Source organism: Cydia pomonella, chromosome 18 (genome assembly GCF_033807575.1).
Source record: "Cydia pomonella isolate Wapato2018A chromosome 18, ilCydPomo1, whole genome shotgun sequence".
NCBI lineage: Eukaryota > Metazoa > Arthropoda > Insecta > Lepidoptera > Tortricidae > Cydia > Cydia pomonella.
In genome coordinates, this window is record NC_084720.1 from 7,476,794 (window position 1) to 7,493,937 (window position 17,144).

General features: G+C 37.9%; 1 protein-coding gene across 1 annotated transcript in view; it reads right to left on the reverse strand.

Moving 5' to 3' along the window:
• Positions 1 to 17,144, reverse strand: part of LOC133527976 (putative glycerol kinase 5) — a 33,439-nt gene that overhangs the window by 6,077 nt on the left and 10,218 nt on the right. The window contains exons 5-10 of the mRNA XM_061865197.1: positions 10,163 to 10,277; positions 6,861 to 7,063; positions 4,419 to 4,650; positions 3,398 to 3,492; positions 1,407 to 1,570; positions 223 to 356 (exon numbers count right to left, since the gene is read on the reverse strand). Of these exons, the coding sequence (XP_061721181.1) occupies positions 223 to 356; positions 1,407 to 1,570; positions 3,398 to 3,492; positions 4,419 to 4,650; positions 6,861 to 7,063; positions 10,163 to 10,277 (943 nt within the window). The remainder of the gene's footprint in view (positions 1 to 222; positions 357 to 1,406; positions 1,571 to 3,397; positions 3,493 to 4,418; positions 4,651 to 6,860; positions 7,064 to 10,162; positions 10,278 to 17,144) is intronic.

A 17,144-nucleotide genomic window follows, 5' to 3' on the forward strand; every position in this document is an offset into this window, starting at 1 on the left:
TCTCGGAATGGCTGTAAGATAAGGTCTTCAATGCGCACTTAAAAATGTATTTGTTCACAAAATCAATATCTGAGGGTCCGAAATTTCCTTAAAATGATTTTTAGGCAAGATTGTAAAAAGTCGACGCCGTTATGTATTTATACATTTTTGTCAAGTCTCCTGTTGGACACCGTCAACTCTATACTTTTATTAGGTAATGTATTGTAATGTAATGTAATGTACCTAGTTGCAGGCCCACGACGTGCGCGCAGCCCAGGGAGGACATCTCGGTGTGCACGGGCCGCTCCACGCGCAGCCCGGTCAGGTCCGCCACCAGCTGCGCGATGAAGTCGTTGTTTGACACGCCGCCGTCCACTCTGGAAATGACCAAGTTTAATAGGTACTGTTAACTCCAATAGTCGAGGATAAACACGCGTTATTGACATACCTACAGATTTAATGCATTATTATTTTCCATCGTATTTTCACGGAAACGTACGAACGCGTCTTGCTATTTCAGTCAGTCACGGTACAAAAAGTACTGAGGTTGACTGAAGTAGCATGACACGAACGTTTCCGAAAAAATACGATAGAAAACAATGATTCACTACATCTGTACATATGGTGTAGAGGTATTCATTTAGTAAATAGAATCTGTACAACTTAGTTACCCCTAGTTTTTTATACATATTATTTTTCCTTAATTCCCTTTAAGATAGGTAGAAAAAAAAAATATCAATCACAACGTTGGTAGAAGTAACTCCATTGTAACTATTGTAACTTTTTTTAAGATGTGTAGGGAAAAAACAGCAATTTTAAGGGGCTCCCTGGCGCCAATGACCTTCGATCTGAATCCCTTGGTTTTCTAATGTTTCTTGTAGCGTGTCATATTAACAGCAACCGTTTTAAGCAATATACTATCCCATATTTACTTCAAAGCTCATTGTCTTCGAGATATATCATCAAACTTGAACAATTTTATGCCAAAAACCTAGTTTTTTGGCCATAACTTTATTAACTTTTGTATTAATTAGTTTAAAATTAAAATCTCTGACCAGTCTGACCAATTTCTGAAGACGTCAAAGACTAACCCAATTATGTATGTAATATGTATTTCATATTGAAAGTATATAATGTGTATTTCATAAGAAAGTGTTTAAAAAAAAAGTGTATTTTTCACTTTCTACGTTTGAGAGTGAGATACTCGATTGTCTTAAAAGATAATCTTTAAAAAAAAACAAGTATTCATTTCTTTCTCAATCCGGCAGACCTGAATGGAGTTAAAAGATTGAAGAACCGATAGCCGTTTGTATTATAATTCTGTCTGTAGTGCAAATGTAGGAGTAACGACTCAAAACTTGTCAGGAGCCCCTTAACATTGTTTTAGAAGCCCCAGTGTACGTCAAAATCTTGGAAATGGGTCATACCTGATAATGTTGAACTGATAGTTGTTCTCCTCGCGCACGCAGTAGAACAGCTGAGCTATCCGGAACGCGAGAGACTCCAAGACTGCCCTCACTAGGTGCGCTTTAGTCGTCGAGGGCTTCATGCCGACGAAGCCTGAAGCCGCTGAGCCGTCGTTGTATGGCGCCTGGATATTTTAAAATTCAAATTTAAAAAATATATTCTTAAAGTCTCAAGGGCTCTTTTACAAGTCAATAAAACGTGAACAATGACATCATATAGTGACATGAAAAATACACAGCAACATTATTAATATAATTCCTTAATAAACGTTACACTAGTGGCTCCGTGAGCTGTAGACCTCACGTATGACTCGGCTATTTTGAAAAAAAAAACCAAAAACTGAATCGGCAAAAAAAACACATTTAATACGGTGAAATATTGTGATTTTAGTTAAGACATTTATTTTTATTAGGCGGGTCCACACAGAGCGAGCATACGCGCGAGGCAATTTCCTCACGCACAAACCGGCCAGTGTAGACGTACCTCGGCCGAGGCGGCGCGCTCAGGCGAGGAAAACGCGCGCGCCGTCTCGGCTGAGGCACGTCTACACTGGCCGGTTGCCAATTGCCTCGCGCGTATGCTCGCTCTGTGTGCACCCGCCTATTAACATAGTTTTAAAGTTTTATTGTACGTAACTAACATTTGATGACAGCTTGAAATAAACGTTAATTTAATTTAATTTCTTAATAACCGAAATAGCTCACAAAATTTCACGAGAATCTGTTGCGAATTGCGACCTGTAGAGAACATCCGGACATACGAAACCATTTTCGTCCAAGCTGAAACGGAGACCTTCGCTAACGCTCGGTGAGCTCGGTCAGTTATTAAATTCTTAAAATTAATAATTACTACAATATAACAGAGACGTATAGTCTCTGTGGTTAACAGTACATTAAATTTGGAGATGTAAAAGGTCCCCAATGTCAGAGTAGAGGAAAAACTGAGCTTCAAGTTAACAGTGTGTGTTAACACTTTCACTGTGGTATCCGGTCGAAAAACACCTAGCAAAGTATGCTTCATTACGAGTTACACTAATTGCCGAAATGAAGATTTTAAAGTGGCGGTAATCAATGAATAGCGATGGGATAGTACATTACTATAGAGGACGGGAAACGAAGGGTTGCAGGACAAGTAGATATAGACGGCCGAGCGTAGCGAGGTCGGATAGGGATACGCGGCCGGCAACCCCGTGTCTCGCCGAGATTTGTATAGTGCTTTTCTCAAACTTGCAATGAAATAATTTAAAAAAATGATGATTGATGATGATGATTGTTATTATTACTTTCGGGTTATTAAAAGGGGAACGAAAATTTGATTATTTTTACGCTACGACACACGGTTTAGGCGATATAGCCCTATAAAGATTTCTGCATGACTGAAAAATAAAAAAACTTAATGGAGCTGTATCTCCTAAACCGTGCGTCGTAGCGCAAAAATAATCAAATGATATTTAACAAACACAAAAAAGAAAAATAAAAGAAAAAAGCATAATGGCAGAATTTTGCTTGTAGGTTTTTTATGGTTGAATGCCAAGACATGCCATAATTTGACGTTTAAAAACAAAAGAAGGTTGCCTTACAGGCCTAGGTGTGTAAGGCTGTATGAAATTCCTTTACATATCATCTTCACTCATCGCACCTGATATGTAGTATTTCCGGACCTAATTTGAAGTAAGTCATGTCAACATTTCATTGCAAGTTGAGAAAATGTTATTTTTGCGCTGGCGAATATTTTTCTCGTCGGAAAAGTCTTCGCCTACAATGTAAGCAGTCAGGGAAATACTATTTATTAATCTCTTTGAGAAACACAAGATCTACTTCAACATAATATAATTGATCGCTGGATTTTATAATTTTAATTCTAAGCTATCAGAATCTCCCAAAGTCGCAATGTCCTTTCTTATGGAAGTTGATTAACGGTGGGATGTTGATGTGATTATGGTTATTGTTACCCCTAATCCACTGAATGCCGGTATAAAGTAGACTCCATCAGTGTCGGGAACTGATTCTGCAATGCTTGCCGAGTCCTGGGGGTTTTCAAAAAGACCTGGAAATAAACAATGTTCAAAAATCAAGGACTTTATTATTCATTTTTATCACAGCTTCAGCAAATAAAAATACATTGCCAACAATTTTAATGAAAGTGAAGTGGCATCAAAATTGAACATTGAACAATTACCGTTTTCATTGATATTTTTTGTGAAATTTTTGGTAAACATCAGGCGAAACTCGCATGCAGACAAAGTAAAAGTTTTGCGAAATTACTGAGTGTTAAAATAAAAGTAAGCAACATGTTTGTACAATAAGAAATGAATCACTCGTACAGGAACAGTTGGCACTTTGTTTGATAAACAAGGTTGTTGTGGTGGACTGTGTTGATGCGTTAGTATGAGTTAGTATGCTACATTCAGTAAATGTTTTATTTACAGTTCGAAGTTCCACTCGCGAGCAAAGAAACGGAATCACTTCACATGTCTAACTTTGACAATAACTTGTATAATTTTCCAAGCTTTTTTTTGTCTATTCTTAGAAAACAGGGATTTTTTCAGTCTTCAAAGCTGAAACAAATATAAGTTGGTGTTTTTAATAGGTTTCATTTGATACCATTTTCTTGGAAAATTAGAAACTTACTCGTATTGAGCGAAGAAGTCAAACGTGTGAAGTGATTCCGTTTCTTTACTTGATTATGCAACAAATAATCTATTTTGCAATGCATCAGATAGCAAAACATTACTAGGTCTTAAAAGTAGGTTAATTTTAATTATTTGATAATTTGACCTGTCACCCTATACATAAGAATAAAAGCGCCCTTTTGACAATGATCATATCTTTCTGGTCGAGCTTTAAGTCCCACTAGGTCGTTCATTCTATATCACCCACGATTGACACGGCCAGCCTGACTATTTGCACATCCTTATGTCGAATAGCCCATCGAACCACAATGGTATCAATAGAATTTCATTGCCAACTTACCTAAGTTCTGAGCCCACTTGATAATAGACGCAGTATCATTGTTAGAGCCCTCAGCAGAGTACACCAACTCATCCCCCAGTCTCCAGCCCACGATGGGGTACAATCCGGCCACGTTAGCGTGGGGCACGGAACCCGTGTTTATATTGAAAAAGGTGCCCGTGCCCATGGTTAGCTTCACGTCTCCGACTTCGAAGCAACAGGAACCCCACATTGATGCTGTTTGGTCGGCCATCTGTAGAAAGTTTAATATTTAAAAAATCTAGGATTTAGGCTAGGGAATATGTTTTTTTTTATGGACGGTAGGCAGGCATTTAGCAACGATCTCACCTGATGGTCAGTGATTATCCGGTGATTGTTTCATAGGTAGGTAGGTATGTAGTTATAAACATTAATCAAAAAAGTCTAAGAAAATATCGTGTCTCCGAGTTTGACAACCGAATTAGACCTAGCGCCGAACTAGATTACCTACCACATAATGTACCTACCTCTTCTAAATTAGGAGATTCTAATAAATATAATTAAATATTGGCGTACAAGTTATAAAGGTAGGGTAGAGAGCCAGATGTTCGGAGGTATATATATCTGTTTACAGTGTTTACTCACGAAGATACTCGACCCGCCAATCTGTATTCATTATTCAAATAAGTGTACAACGCAAGGAATCGAGGGCGTCTTCTTGAGTAAACAGATTTCTAAGTGATACAAGCCCCTTCCATTGATATTGGTATAGGTACATTCAACGTCAGATACATACATAGCAGGGACGGCATACCTATGCCAGAGCTATATAGGTGTGTTGCTATTTATTTGGCCTGCTGACTTAAGCTGACTGTACTACAGTATTTACAACTTTTAGATACAGAACAGTATAAATAAATAAAAATAATAAATAAATAATTAGAACAGCAAAAGGCAAGGTGGTAATATAGGTTACGTAACGTTCTACTGTAATTGGCAGTTTAATTACAGTAGAACGGGTGTGATCGTCATTTAACGTAGCCATATGTATAGATAATTAAAGACTATTCGTTTTTGAAATCTGCATGCAGATATGTTAAATGGGGTCACCTTATTTTTATATGAGAAATGAATATTGATACCGTTTATATACAATATGTATACACAAATTATGAATATTATGATCGGTTTCCGACGTCCGCAAATGGTGTTAACAACCCTTAACTGACTATTAGTGGAACATATGGTGGAACATGTATTTTGCAATATGGATTAGGATATGGACGATCATACGGAAGTGCATACCCAATACTAGGCAGCACATAAAGTAAAGTAAAAGTAAAAAAGTAAAAATTATTTATTGTACACAAGATAACTTACACAGAAATTGAAATTATTGAGTCTTAAAACTAAGAAGCAGTATATGTACATTTAAGAATTTTCAGTAGATTTCACTGGCTCCTACACTAGGCGAAGCCTGTCTCGTAGGTAACCGTTTCAGACTTGAATTTCCAATGATATGATTTTTTGCGAAAGCCAATAACACACGATAAATTTAATGAAAATTACAAATTAGTCAAATGAAATTAAAACAAGAGAAGGTAGGACTTAAAACTATCTACAATAAACTACGTTCCCTAGTTTTTTTTTTTGGAATGACAAATCTAACCACCGCTATACTTACACAACTATGATGGGTACCGCATGCCCCCAGATATCAGGCGTAGTGGTCCCAAAGTGCTTGCCCGACGTATCCACTATGGTGGGTAGCACACTGCGCAGTATTTTGAAGAAGGACAACGCCCACCCGCCCCATTCCATACAGGACGTATACTTACACAACTTATGATAGGTACCTATCGCATGCCTCCAAATATCAGGCGTAGTGGTCCCAAAGTGCTTGCCCGCCGTATCCACTATAGTGGGTAGCACGCTGCGCAGTATTTTGAAGAGGAACAACGCCCATCCGCCCCATTCCATACAGGACGTGTACTTACACAACTTATGATAAGTATCGCATGCCCCCAGATATCAGGCGTAGTGGTCCCAAAGTGCTTGCCCGCCGTATTCACTATAGTGGGTAGCACGCTGTGACGCTGCGCAGTATTTTGAAGAGGAACAACGCCCATCCGCCCCATTCCATAACGGACGTGTACTTACACAGCTTATGATAAGTATCGCATGCCCCCAGATATCAGGCGTAGTGGTCCCAAAGTGCTTGCCCGCCGTATTCACTATAGTGGGTAGCACGCTGTGACGCTGCGCAGTATTTTGAAGAGGAACAACGCCCATCCGCCCCATTCCATAACGGACGTGTACTTACACAGCTTATGATAAGTATCGCATGCCCCCAGATATCAGGCGTAGTGGTCCCAAAGTGCTTGCCCGCCGTATTCACTATGGTGGGTAGCACTAGCACGCTGCGCAGTATTTTGAAGAAGGACAACGCCCACGCGCCCTCTTCTATACAGGACGTATACTTACACAACTTATGATAGGTATCGCATGCCCCCAGATATCAGGCGTAGTGGTCCCGAAATGCTTGCCCGCAGTGTCCACTATGGTGGGTAGCACACTGCGCGGTATCTTGAAGAGGGATAGTGCCCATCCGCCCCATTCCATGCAGAATGGGTCGAAGAAACCAGTTGCTGATGCTGATGAGACGTCCGACACGTGGATTTTGCCTCCTATTGTACAACAATTGTAGTTAGATCAAATAAAATAACATCAGGTTATGAATATTGGTTAGTTGGCTCAATTCCAAGGCAGTTGTGCGTCGGGTAATTAATACTAAAACAAAAAATGCTAACTTGTATAATACTCAAAATAGATAAATTGAAATAAAGTCAGACCAACCTAACTCTGCATGGCAATTACATTGACAAAGTGTGGAAATGTCATCATAATTGTCAAATTTCTATAAAAAATAGACGTTAAAAATGTCACTTCCATGAGGAATGATATGTTCAGTTTAAGTCGTAGTATTAAGTAATTACGAAACTGATCTTGACCTAAGGGCACTGAATAGGTACATACAGCAAGAAACAGACGATGTAATTATCATACCGTTCAGTTTCCTAACGACAGTCTTAACGTTGTATCTAAGTTTATTATATTTTAAAAGTTTAAATTGACTAAAGCAATTTGTGGTGATGTTATACACAAATTAAAAATACTTTGACTTCTTGCTGTACTTAATGACTTTCGAAATGCGGATTTCAATCAACACCTACTCAAGGGCATCTTAGTGTTGAGTAGGATAAAGCATAACATAAAATATCGTAAAGGTATTATAATCATAAGAAGCAAAACCAGTATTTCGAATGGTGTCGATGTCAAGGCAAAAGTTCGTGGAATATTTTACAACAGACACGCAAGTTTCGAGGAAACTTTAGTTACCTATAAGTGGCTCGTTTTCAATGGTACAATAAACTGAAAAAAGGATTAGACTAGATCACATGCCCTGAATTAGCTTTCAGTGCCTATATAACTTCACCTTAACTAATACTTAGTCAGCCCACAAGTTCTGGGGATAATATAATGTCTTAATAAAGTAGGTTCATGCAAATAAACTATTGTAACTATTTTATTAATTTTTAACCCTTTTTGTGAAGCATAATAAGTGGTCGTTATCAACGTGCAGTTTTGATACAAAAGCATACACTTGGCAGAAAAAACAATACATGTAAATAATCAATATATTTTTTTTTTTTTCATTATAACACATTTACTCCAGGATATTATTCATCAGCATGACATTAGTAAACCTTCTTCGCCCTTTAATATTAAATAAAAATCATACACTGACATTGTATGACATGACAATGACATTCATGCCGTGTCATAACATAAAAATACAACTGAGGTAAAAGAAATTGCGTGCAGTGAAACATTTTGAATACCTAAATTACCTTCCCGTAATTATGTCAACGTGGAAAGGTCATTTAGTTACTTCAAATCCTTTTTTTAGGGTTCCGTAGCCAAATGGCATAAAACGGAACCCTTATAGTTTCGCCATGTCCGTCTGTCTGTCTGTCTGTCTGTCTGTCTGTCTGTCCGAGGCTTTGCTCCGTGGTCGTTAGTGCTAGAAAGCTGAAATTTGGCATGGATATATAAATCAATAAAGCCGACAAAGTCGTACAATAAAATCTAAAAATTTAATTTTTTTAGGGTACCTCCCCTACACGTAAAGTGGGGGTGAATTTTTTTTTTCGCTTCAACCCTAGAGTTGTGGGGTATCGTTGGAAAGGTCTTTCAAAACTAATAGGGGTTTTCAGGAAACATTTTTTGATAAAGTGAATATATTCGGAGATAATCACTCCGAAAGAAAAAAAAAATGTGTCCCCCCCCCCTCTAACTTTTGAACCATAGGTCCAAATAATATGAAAAAAATCGTGGAAGTAGAGCTTAAGAAAGACATTAAATGAAAACTATAGCGGATATGATCAGTTTAGCTGTTTTTGAGTTATCGCAAAATGTTTTCCCTTCATAGTAAAAAGACTTACTTTAATTAGGTACTGATTATGCAAATTTGCCTATTTGTTTAACTCGGGTGAAAGGTACCATTTACTACACTTTAAGCTCCAGTTTAGCTTATTGTGACGGAAGAGTAACTACGGAACCCTACACTGAGCGTGGCCCGACATGCTCTTGGCCGGTTATTTTTCTAATTGAAGTCAACAACTAACACCCAAATTCATTCAATAAATTTTAATTGTTTATTTAGCATAATTGGGATATTTAAATGTATATAATGATGATAATAAAAATAGTTGTGTTTGTGTATTTTTCTTGCCAACCATACTTTGCTATGAAAACTACACGTTGATAACGATCATTAAGCATACTTTTTCATAATCCGTGATCCGTGATCCGCGAAGCGTGTTCGCGTCTAACGACAATAACAATGTAACCAAGAATTAAATAAAGTCACGATCTAAATTTTAAATTACGTTTTGATGAGTAGGCATCTGAGTTTTTATCACATGGTAAGACTAATAGCGAGCTATGGAGTCGACATTAGCAATAAAATTCAACTCATATTCATACTTATACTCATTCATCTATTTAATTACTGATTTTAATTTTATAATCGAGGACAAGAACTTTGACGAGTTTGTAAACGATCCTTTATTTTTATCTTTGAATATATAAGTATGACAAATAAGAATAATGATCATTTTTGTATTAATTATATTAAGAAATTTCATAAAAATATTAATCAATAAAAAAATGGTCATTATTCTTATTTGTTATATTTGTGTCCTGAAAGACAAAATTAAAGGATCGTTTACAAACTCGTTAACATTCTTGTCCTTGACTATAAAATTAAAATCAGTAATTAAATAGATGAATGAGTATGAATATGAGTTGAATTTTATTGCTAATGTCGACTCCATAGCTCGCTATTAGTCTTACCATGCGATAAAAACTCCGATGCCTATTGATGAGTATTGAACAAGCTGTCAAATCATGGCTGACATTATTTTAGTAAAACCTTTCCTTTAGGAACAGAAAGTTGAATTATCATAAAGTTAAAATCCCAAAATGTGTACTTTCCCAGACCTATGTTTTTTTTAGTTTCGCAAAATTTTGAATTCTTATAAATTTTATCAGCCAAAACCTTTGTAATAGAACTTATGGACTGACCAAGTATTTATTCAAAATACAAGTCCTTATTGGTTAAAGTAAGTTTTAGTATGATTAAAGTCTTTAGACGAAGTTGAAGATAGTAAAGGCGAATTTTGCGCTTTTAGAAAGTAAAAACAATATATTGTAATATGTACCTGTTAGTTTGTGCAGTAACCAAGTGTCCAGTGTCCCGAACATGACGTCATCCCTTTTCGCAGCTTCTTTCAGCGGCGCGATGTTCTGTAGCGCCCAACTTAGCCTTAAGGTAGTCTAAAAAAACAACCATATTGATATCTGAAGTTATGAGGCCTGTGACTGATACGAGTGATAAGCCTACTAATTTTAAATAGTAATGGTGTATAATTGACTGAGTATGATTAAATACAATCAGATTCTTATTTGTGACCGCGGTCGGCAAAATGTCGCACTTTGTCGCTTGACATAAGGACGCCTTGACAGGTTATTCGTATAGAGATAAAGGTAAATCTAGTCCTTATGGTAAGCGACAAAGGGACGTTTAGCCGGCCGCGATCACATTTCTAAAAATCATAAGCATAAAATAATAAGAATTCCACATTTTTTGTTAGTAATGTACTACACGTGTATGCCGGTTTTTAGATATTATCAAGACTAGATTCCACAAAACTAGTTATATTTTACATACATGGACGAACAGTTAAATCTAGCATAGATTTGCTTAAGTGTTGTAAAATTATTTTTGTATTTTTAAGCAGAAACGACTGCAAACTTTTTGTCTTGTTTTGGACCACTCTGTCACGATTGTATGTCTGTCTTTTATCAAATAAATAAAAAGGAACGAGTGCTATTGCATGTCTTTTAGCTGTAGATTACATTTACCATGAGAAAAGTTAAAAACTTAATTTTATCGCATACAAACGTCTACACTCCGTCACATTTTTTGGGGACAAAAAACAAGAAAACGAAAAGAATGTTGACCCAAAAATCACTGTCTCGTGTATCCGATTTTTATAATTATGTGAAATAGGTAGGTATTCGGCCGAATACCGAATATACGGTAAAGTGGCCGAATAGTTGCCGAATACTCTTGGCATCTCTAATATAGTGAATAGTGATATACGAATGTGGTAAGTCAGACCACCTGGCCACACTTCACATGCTGTGTGCCTACCACATAAAGGCACTGAGCTAGATTCGATTACAATACAGGTCACAACGTTCATTGTCGCATTTCTCATGTTGCATGTGAAATAATCGCGCGAAGGTCCAGTGTTATCATATAATTGAACATTCAATTGTTTGTAAGTGCCAGTGCAATTACAAACAAAGAAACGCTATTCTTCCGTAAATTTTTAAACTAGATTTTCACTCCGACCATATTATATCCCTTGGTTTAAAAAAATAAAAGCGGCCAAGTGCGAGTCGGACTCGCGCATGAAGGGTTCCGTACCATTTAAGACGTATTAAAAAAAAATCTACTTGCTAGATCTTGTTCAACATTTTACCACTTTGGACACACATTTTACCACTTTGGAACTGTCTCTCGCGCAAACTATTCAGTTTAGAAAAAAATGATGTTAGGAACCTAAATATCATTTTTGAAGACCTATCCATAGATACCCCACACGTATGGGTTTGATGAAAAAAAATTTTTTTTAATTTATTGACGTATTAAAAAAAAACTATTCACTAGATCTCGTTCAAACCAATTTTCGGTGGAAGTTTGCATGGTAATGTATATCATATATTTTTTTTAGATTTTTCATTCTGTTATTTTAGAAGTTACAGGGGGGGGGACACACATTTTTTCACTTTGGAAGTGTCTCTCGCGCAAACTATTCAGTTTAGAAAAAAATTATATTAGAAACCTAAATATCATTTTTGAAGACCTATCCATAGATACCCCACACGTATGGGTTTGATGAAAAATTTTTTTTTTTTAATTTTTATGACGTATTAAAAAAAAACTACTTACTAGATCTCGTTCGAACCAATTTTCGGTGGAAGTTTGCATGGCAATGTATATCATATATTTTTTTTAGATTTTTCATTCTGTTATTTTAGAAGTTACAGGGGGGGGGGACACACATTTTTTCACTTTGGAAGTGTCTCTCGCGCAAACTATTCAGTTTAGAAAAAAATGATATTAGAAACCTAAACATCATTTTTGAAGACCTATCCATAGATACCCCACACGTATGGGTTTGATGAAAAAAAATTTTTTTTTAAATTTTTATGACGTATTAAAAAAAAACTACTTACTAGATCTCGTTCGAACCAATTTTCGGTGGAAGTTTGCATGGCAATGTATATCATATATTTTTTTTAGATTTTTCATTCTGTTATTTTAGAAGTTACGGGGGGGGGGACACACTTTTTACCACTTTGGAAGTGTCTCTCGCGCAAACTTTTCAGTTTAGAAAAAAATGATATTAGAAACCTCAATATCATTTTTAAAGACCTATCCATAGATACCCCACACGTATGAGTTTGATGAAAAAAGATTTTTTGAGTTTCAGTTCTAAGTATGGGGAACCCCCAAAATTTATTGTTTTTTTTCTATTTTTGTGTGAACATCATAATGCGGTTCATAGAATACATCTACTTACCAAGTTTGAACAGTATAGCTTTTATAGTTTCGGAAAAAAGTGGCTGTGACAGAATCGGACAGACAGACGGACATGACGAATCTATAAGGGTTCCGTTTTTTGCCATTTGGCTACGGAACCCTAAAAACAATCGTAACTTTACCAACATTCTTAGTTTCTCAGAAACATTCAAACTGTTGCTTACAAACAAGCAAATGCTACAATTCCGTAATTTATTGTAAAAAGATTGACGTTGGTTTTAAAAAATAAACGATACGTTGCTAACTTTCGCCCATACATATATATCCATATAGCTATTAGTGCGAAATGCATGGGTTAACACTAAAAGAAATGTTTGCATAACCGTAACAATAGTAGATTGTTAACCAAGGGACGAAAGGCACTCATTTCTGTCGAGGTAGTTTGGCACTCGAACGCAGTGAGAGCGCAAATAGTCCGTAGTTGAACACTCTACTTTTCATTTCGAATACGAAGAAAATAAAACATGTAAACACAACACAAACAAAACAAACAAACAAACAAAACATGTAGAATTGTAGAGTATAAACTTTTTATAGTATTTTTTGAGGGTACTTCTTAACTAACAATTTAAAATTAACAATTTAGGTAAAAGTATCGTATATTTATGGAATGGAGAGTTAAATATAGTGGAAATTGTACAACAAATGAATTAAAAACGTACTTAGGAATAAAAAAAACCTACTTGGAAAGTAAAATCCTCTAGAGCAGAAACGTATCACTTTCTGCACACTTTATAAAACAACAACGAGCCACATTCAGAGCATGAGAAATGGAAACAAATTTGTTAGTACTTACACAAAAATTGGGACTTGCCTACTACATAGTTACTACACCAACATATTGGCGTAGGTATAACAACAAAATTGGTTTTAAGATATTGATTTTTTTTATTACTAAATGTTCAAATATTTTTTTAATTACTCAATAAGTTCAAAAAATATCGATTTCAGTGTACAGGCTCTCTCTCCAACCCATTTTAATGAGTTCTTCTATCATCATCACCAGAATACGCTGCTGGACACAAGCCTTCTCTCATTCAACAAGGTTATTGCTATGATGTCGACGTTAGCCCAATGCGGATTGGGGACTTTCCATGTGCCATTGAATTAATTTGCAGATGTAAACTTGCAGATTTAAATACGATGTTTTTCAAATATATGAATATGAACTGAATTTCTTAATAGATGCTTTTCACAGATATTCGTGAACGTCTTGGCCGCTCAGAATGCTCAGATATATCTGATGGCGACTCCTACATATGATACGAGAAATCGATACAAGTCAGGGTTCGAACTCACGACCTCCAGTTTTTGTAATATGCAAATTGATAAAAGCGCGTCATCCTACGCATTTCGTTATTAAAATACATACTACAGACAAAAAATATTTTTTTTCAAATACGTATGCAAAATAATGGAGTGTAGTAAGTACATTTATTTATCTGAACAAAGGTGTAAAAGGTTGCATATAATTTACGAACATTAACATACAAATGAATGTGTAAACATGCTTAGCCATTCATGTAAGCATTCATGTTTACAATTTTGCAATAACAAGAAAAATGTATACATATTTCTGACGTCCTTTAGTGCCCCTTCAATGAACCTTGCGTTTGCGGTCACAATGAAACAACTTCATCAAAGTAATTTCGATAATCAGTCTTAACTCCTTGAGGTAGGATGCAGTTTGGAATGGGATCTTCGATTTAACATTATCAATACTAAGATAATTTGCGCCCTAAGAAAACTTTATATTTACGAAATATCTTATCACAAAGGTAATAAACCTCTTAAATCAATAAACAAACCCGTTTACAAAATTACTAGCTAAGTTACCCTAGTTAGCTATCTATATCTCTCTCATCACCTGTAGTGACCAAAGATCAAAAGCCTGGCTTGAACAAATAACACCTTCCCTAAAACCATGGCCGGAAGCCAACCTCGGGGTCATCCCTGAAAATGAGCTTCCCAAGCCGAACATAGGGATGGTGTTCATTCCAGAGATAGACGACTCCAAGGTAAAGCAGTCGCTATCTCTACTCTATGCACAGAATCAGGGGCTGTACACAGAGTACTGGAAGATTCTCCACACCAAAGTTGAGAAGAGCGGGGTTATGGTAACCCTGTCTCTAGACGACTTGTCTGTGGAGAATCTACAGAAAAAGGGCCTAAAGGCAAACTTAGGTTTCCGGGAGGTCCAGTTTCGGCTAAAGGGCCAACCAAAGACCCAACAGTCCGAAACTCAACCTACCCAAGACCCGCCACCGCAGGCTGCAAACCCTACCCCACCCACCACCTTATCCCAAAAGCCTGCCCGAAAGGTGCCTTCTGGTCCAAAACGGGCGGCTCCCTCAACCTCCAATCCCACTCCAGGACCATCGGGCATGCAGCGGTTTCTCGCCAACCGGGGAGGCTACAGGGGCAATAACCGCCCAAGGGGTAGTGGGGACCAAAGACGCCACCAAGGGCACACCAGTGCCCAGCGCGGTGCCAAGTAAAGATGACGCTCTAGAGGGTAGGGGGGTGAGGTTCCTGCAGGCCAATTTACACCACGCCATAGCGGCCACAGCAGTCATGGAAAAACTTTTTGGCGAAAATGGCCTGGACATCGCCCTCATACAAGAACCATGGATCAACACTAAGTCCATGGCATCAGGACTGAACAGAGCAGGAAAGGTACTGATCTACGAAAAAGGTGCCAAACCGAGAGCCTGCATCGTATTTAACAAAAATATTAACTTCTTGCCTGTTACAGAACTATGCAGTGAAGACCAAGTAGCTGCCTACGTCGATCTCAAAGGGAGAGGAGCACTCAAGGTAATAGTCTGCTCCGCCTACCTGCCCGGAGAGAAGCAAGATCCCACAGAAGAACTGACTAAAGTGCTGGAGTACGCTCAAGCACAAAAGGCGGAACTTATTGTGGGATGTGACGCCAACGCCCACCACACCATCTGGGGGAGCACTGGAATCAGCAAAAGGGGTGAGTTACTATCCCAATTCATCTTTACCAATTGTCTGCACTTGTTGAATAAGGGCAATACGCCCACCTTCGTAACTAGAGCTAGGCAAGAAGTATTAGATATTACCCTCGCTACTGGAAAGGCGGCAAGCTGCCTAGCCGACTGGCGTGTCAGCAGCGAAAATTCAATGTCGGACCACAGACATATTTTGTTCAGTGTTAAAGGCTCTCTAGATAGGGAACCACTTACGCGTAGAAATCCAAAAGAAACGTCATGGGAAGCCTATAAGGCTGACCTCGAAAAACGTCTAAAGGATGTCCCAAAATATGTCAAAACACCAGACTCTCTCAACATGGCAGTTAATTTAATATCTGAAGGCATAAGTAGGGCCTACGAACAAAGCTGTCCGCTGAAAGAGTCAAAAACTACTAACACAACGACGTGGTGGAACAAAAGGCTAGAAAACCTCCGTAGGTCTACACGTCGCATATTCAATCACTCGACCACACCGAATGAGTGGGGAAGGTATGGTAGAGCGTCGACTGAATATAATAAACAAATCAGGAAGGCAAAAAGAAGGTCATGGAGAAGGTTCTGCGAAGAGATTGCCCAAACTCACAAAGGAGCGAGAATTCACAAAATACTCTCCAAGACACCAACCAACTATCTCGGTCTCCTCAAAAGACCAGATGGCACATTTACGAACACAGAAGAGGAAACTCTGGACTTGCTCAGAGGCACCCACTTCCCCGGTTCGTATTCAACCAGTAATACACAGCGTTGCGCCCAAAGGAATCCTCAAATCCACAGGGCAAGCAATATCGACTGGAATTTGGCAACTAACATCTTTAGACCAAACAAAATTAAATGGGCATTGGAAAAATTTAAACCATTTAAATCAGCGGGAGAAGATGGAGTGTTTCCGGCGCTTTTACAGCAAGGACAGGAGCTCCTCCTCCCGCATCTGGCCAGAATATTCCGAGCAAGTTTCGCGTGGGGAATTATACCAGATAAATGGACTCGGGTCAAGGTACGATTTATACCGAAAGCAGGGAAAAAGGACTACTCACAGCCTAAATCCTTCAGACCTATCAGTCTAACATCGTTCCTACTAAAAACGATGGAAAGAATAGTCGATCAGCACATTAGAGGCAAATACCTGGTGGAAAGACCACTAAGCGTAAATCAACATGCTTACCAAAAGGGAAAATCTACGGAGACTGCCCTACTCGACCTGGTTGACAAGGTGCAGAAAACCCTAGAGGACAAGCAAACCGCTCTATGTGCGTTCCTTGATGTAGAGGGTGCTTTCGACAATACGCCCACAGAGACCATATTCAATGGTATGAAATCAAAGGGAGTTGACGAAACCACCACCAGATGGGTACATAACATGCTCTCGAACAGAGTAGCCACTCTGACCCTCAATACTATAGAGCATGAATTTTATACCACAAAAGGGTGCCCACAAGGAGGCGTTCTTTCCCCTCTATTATGGACCCTAGCAGTGGACCAACTTCTTGCGATTATGTCAGGCCAAGACTATGACACACAAGGATATGCCGACGA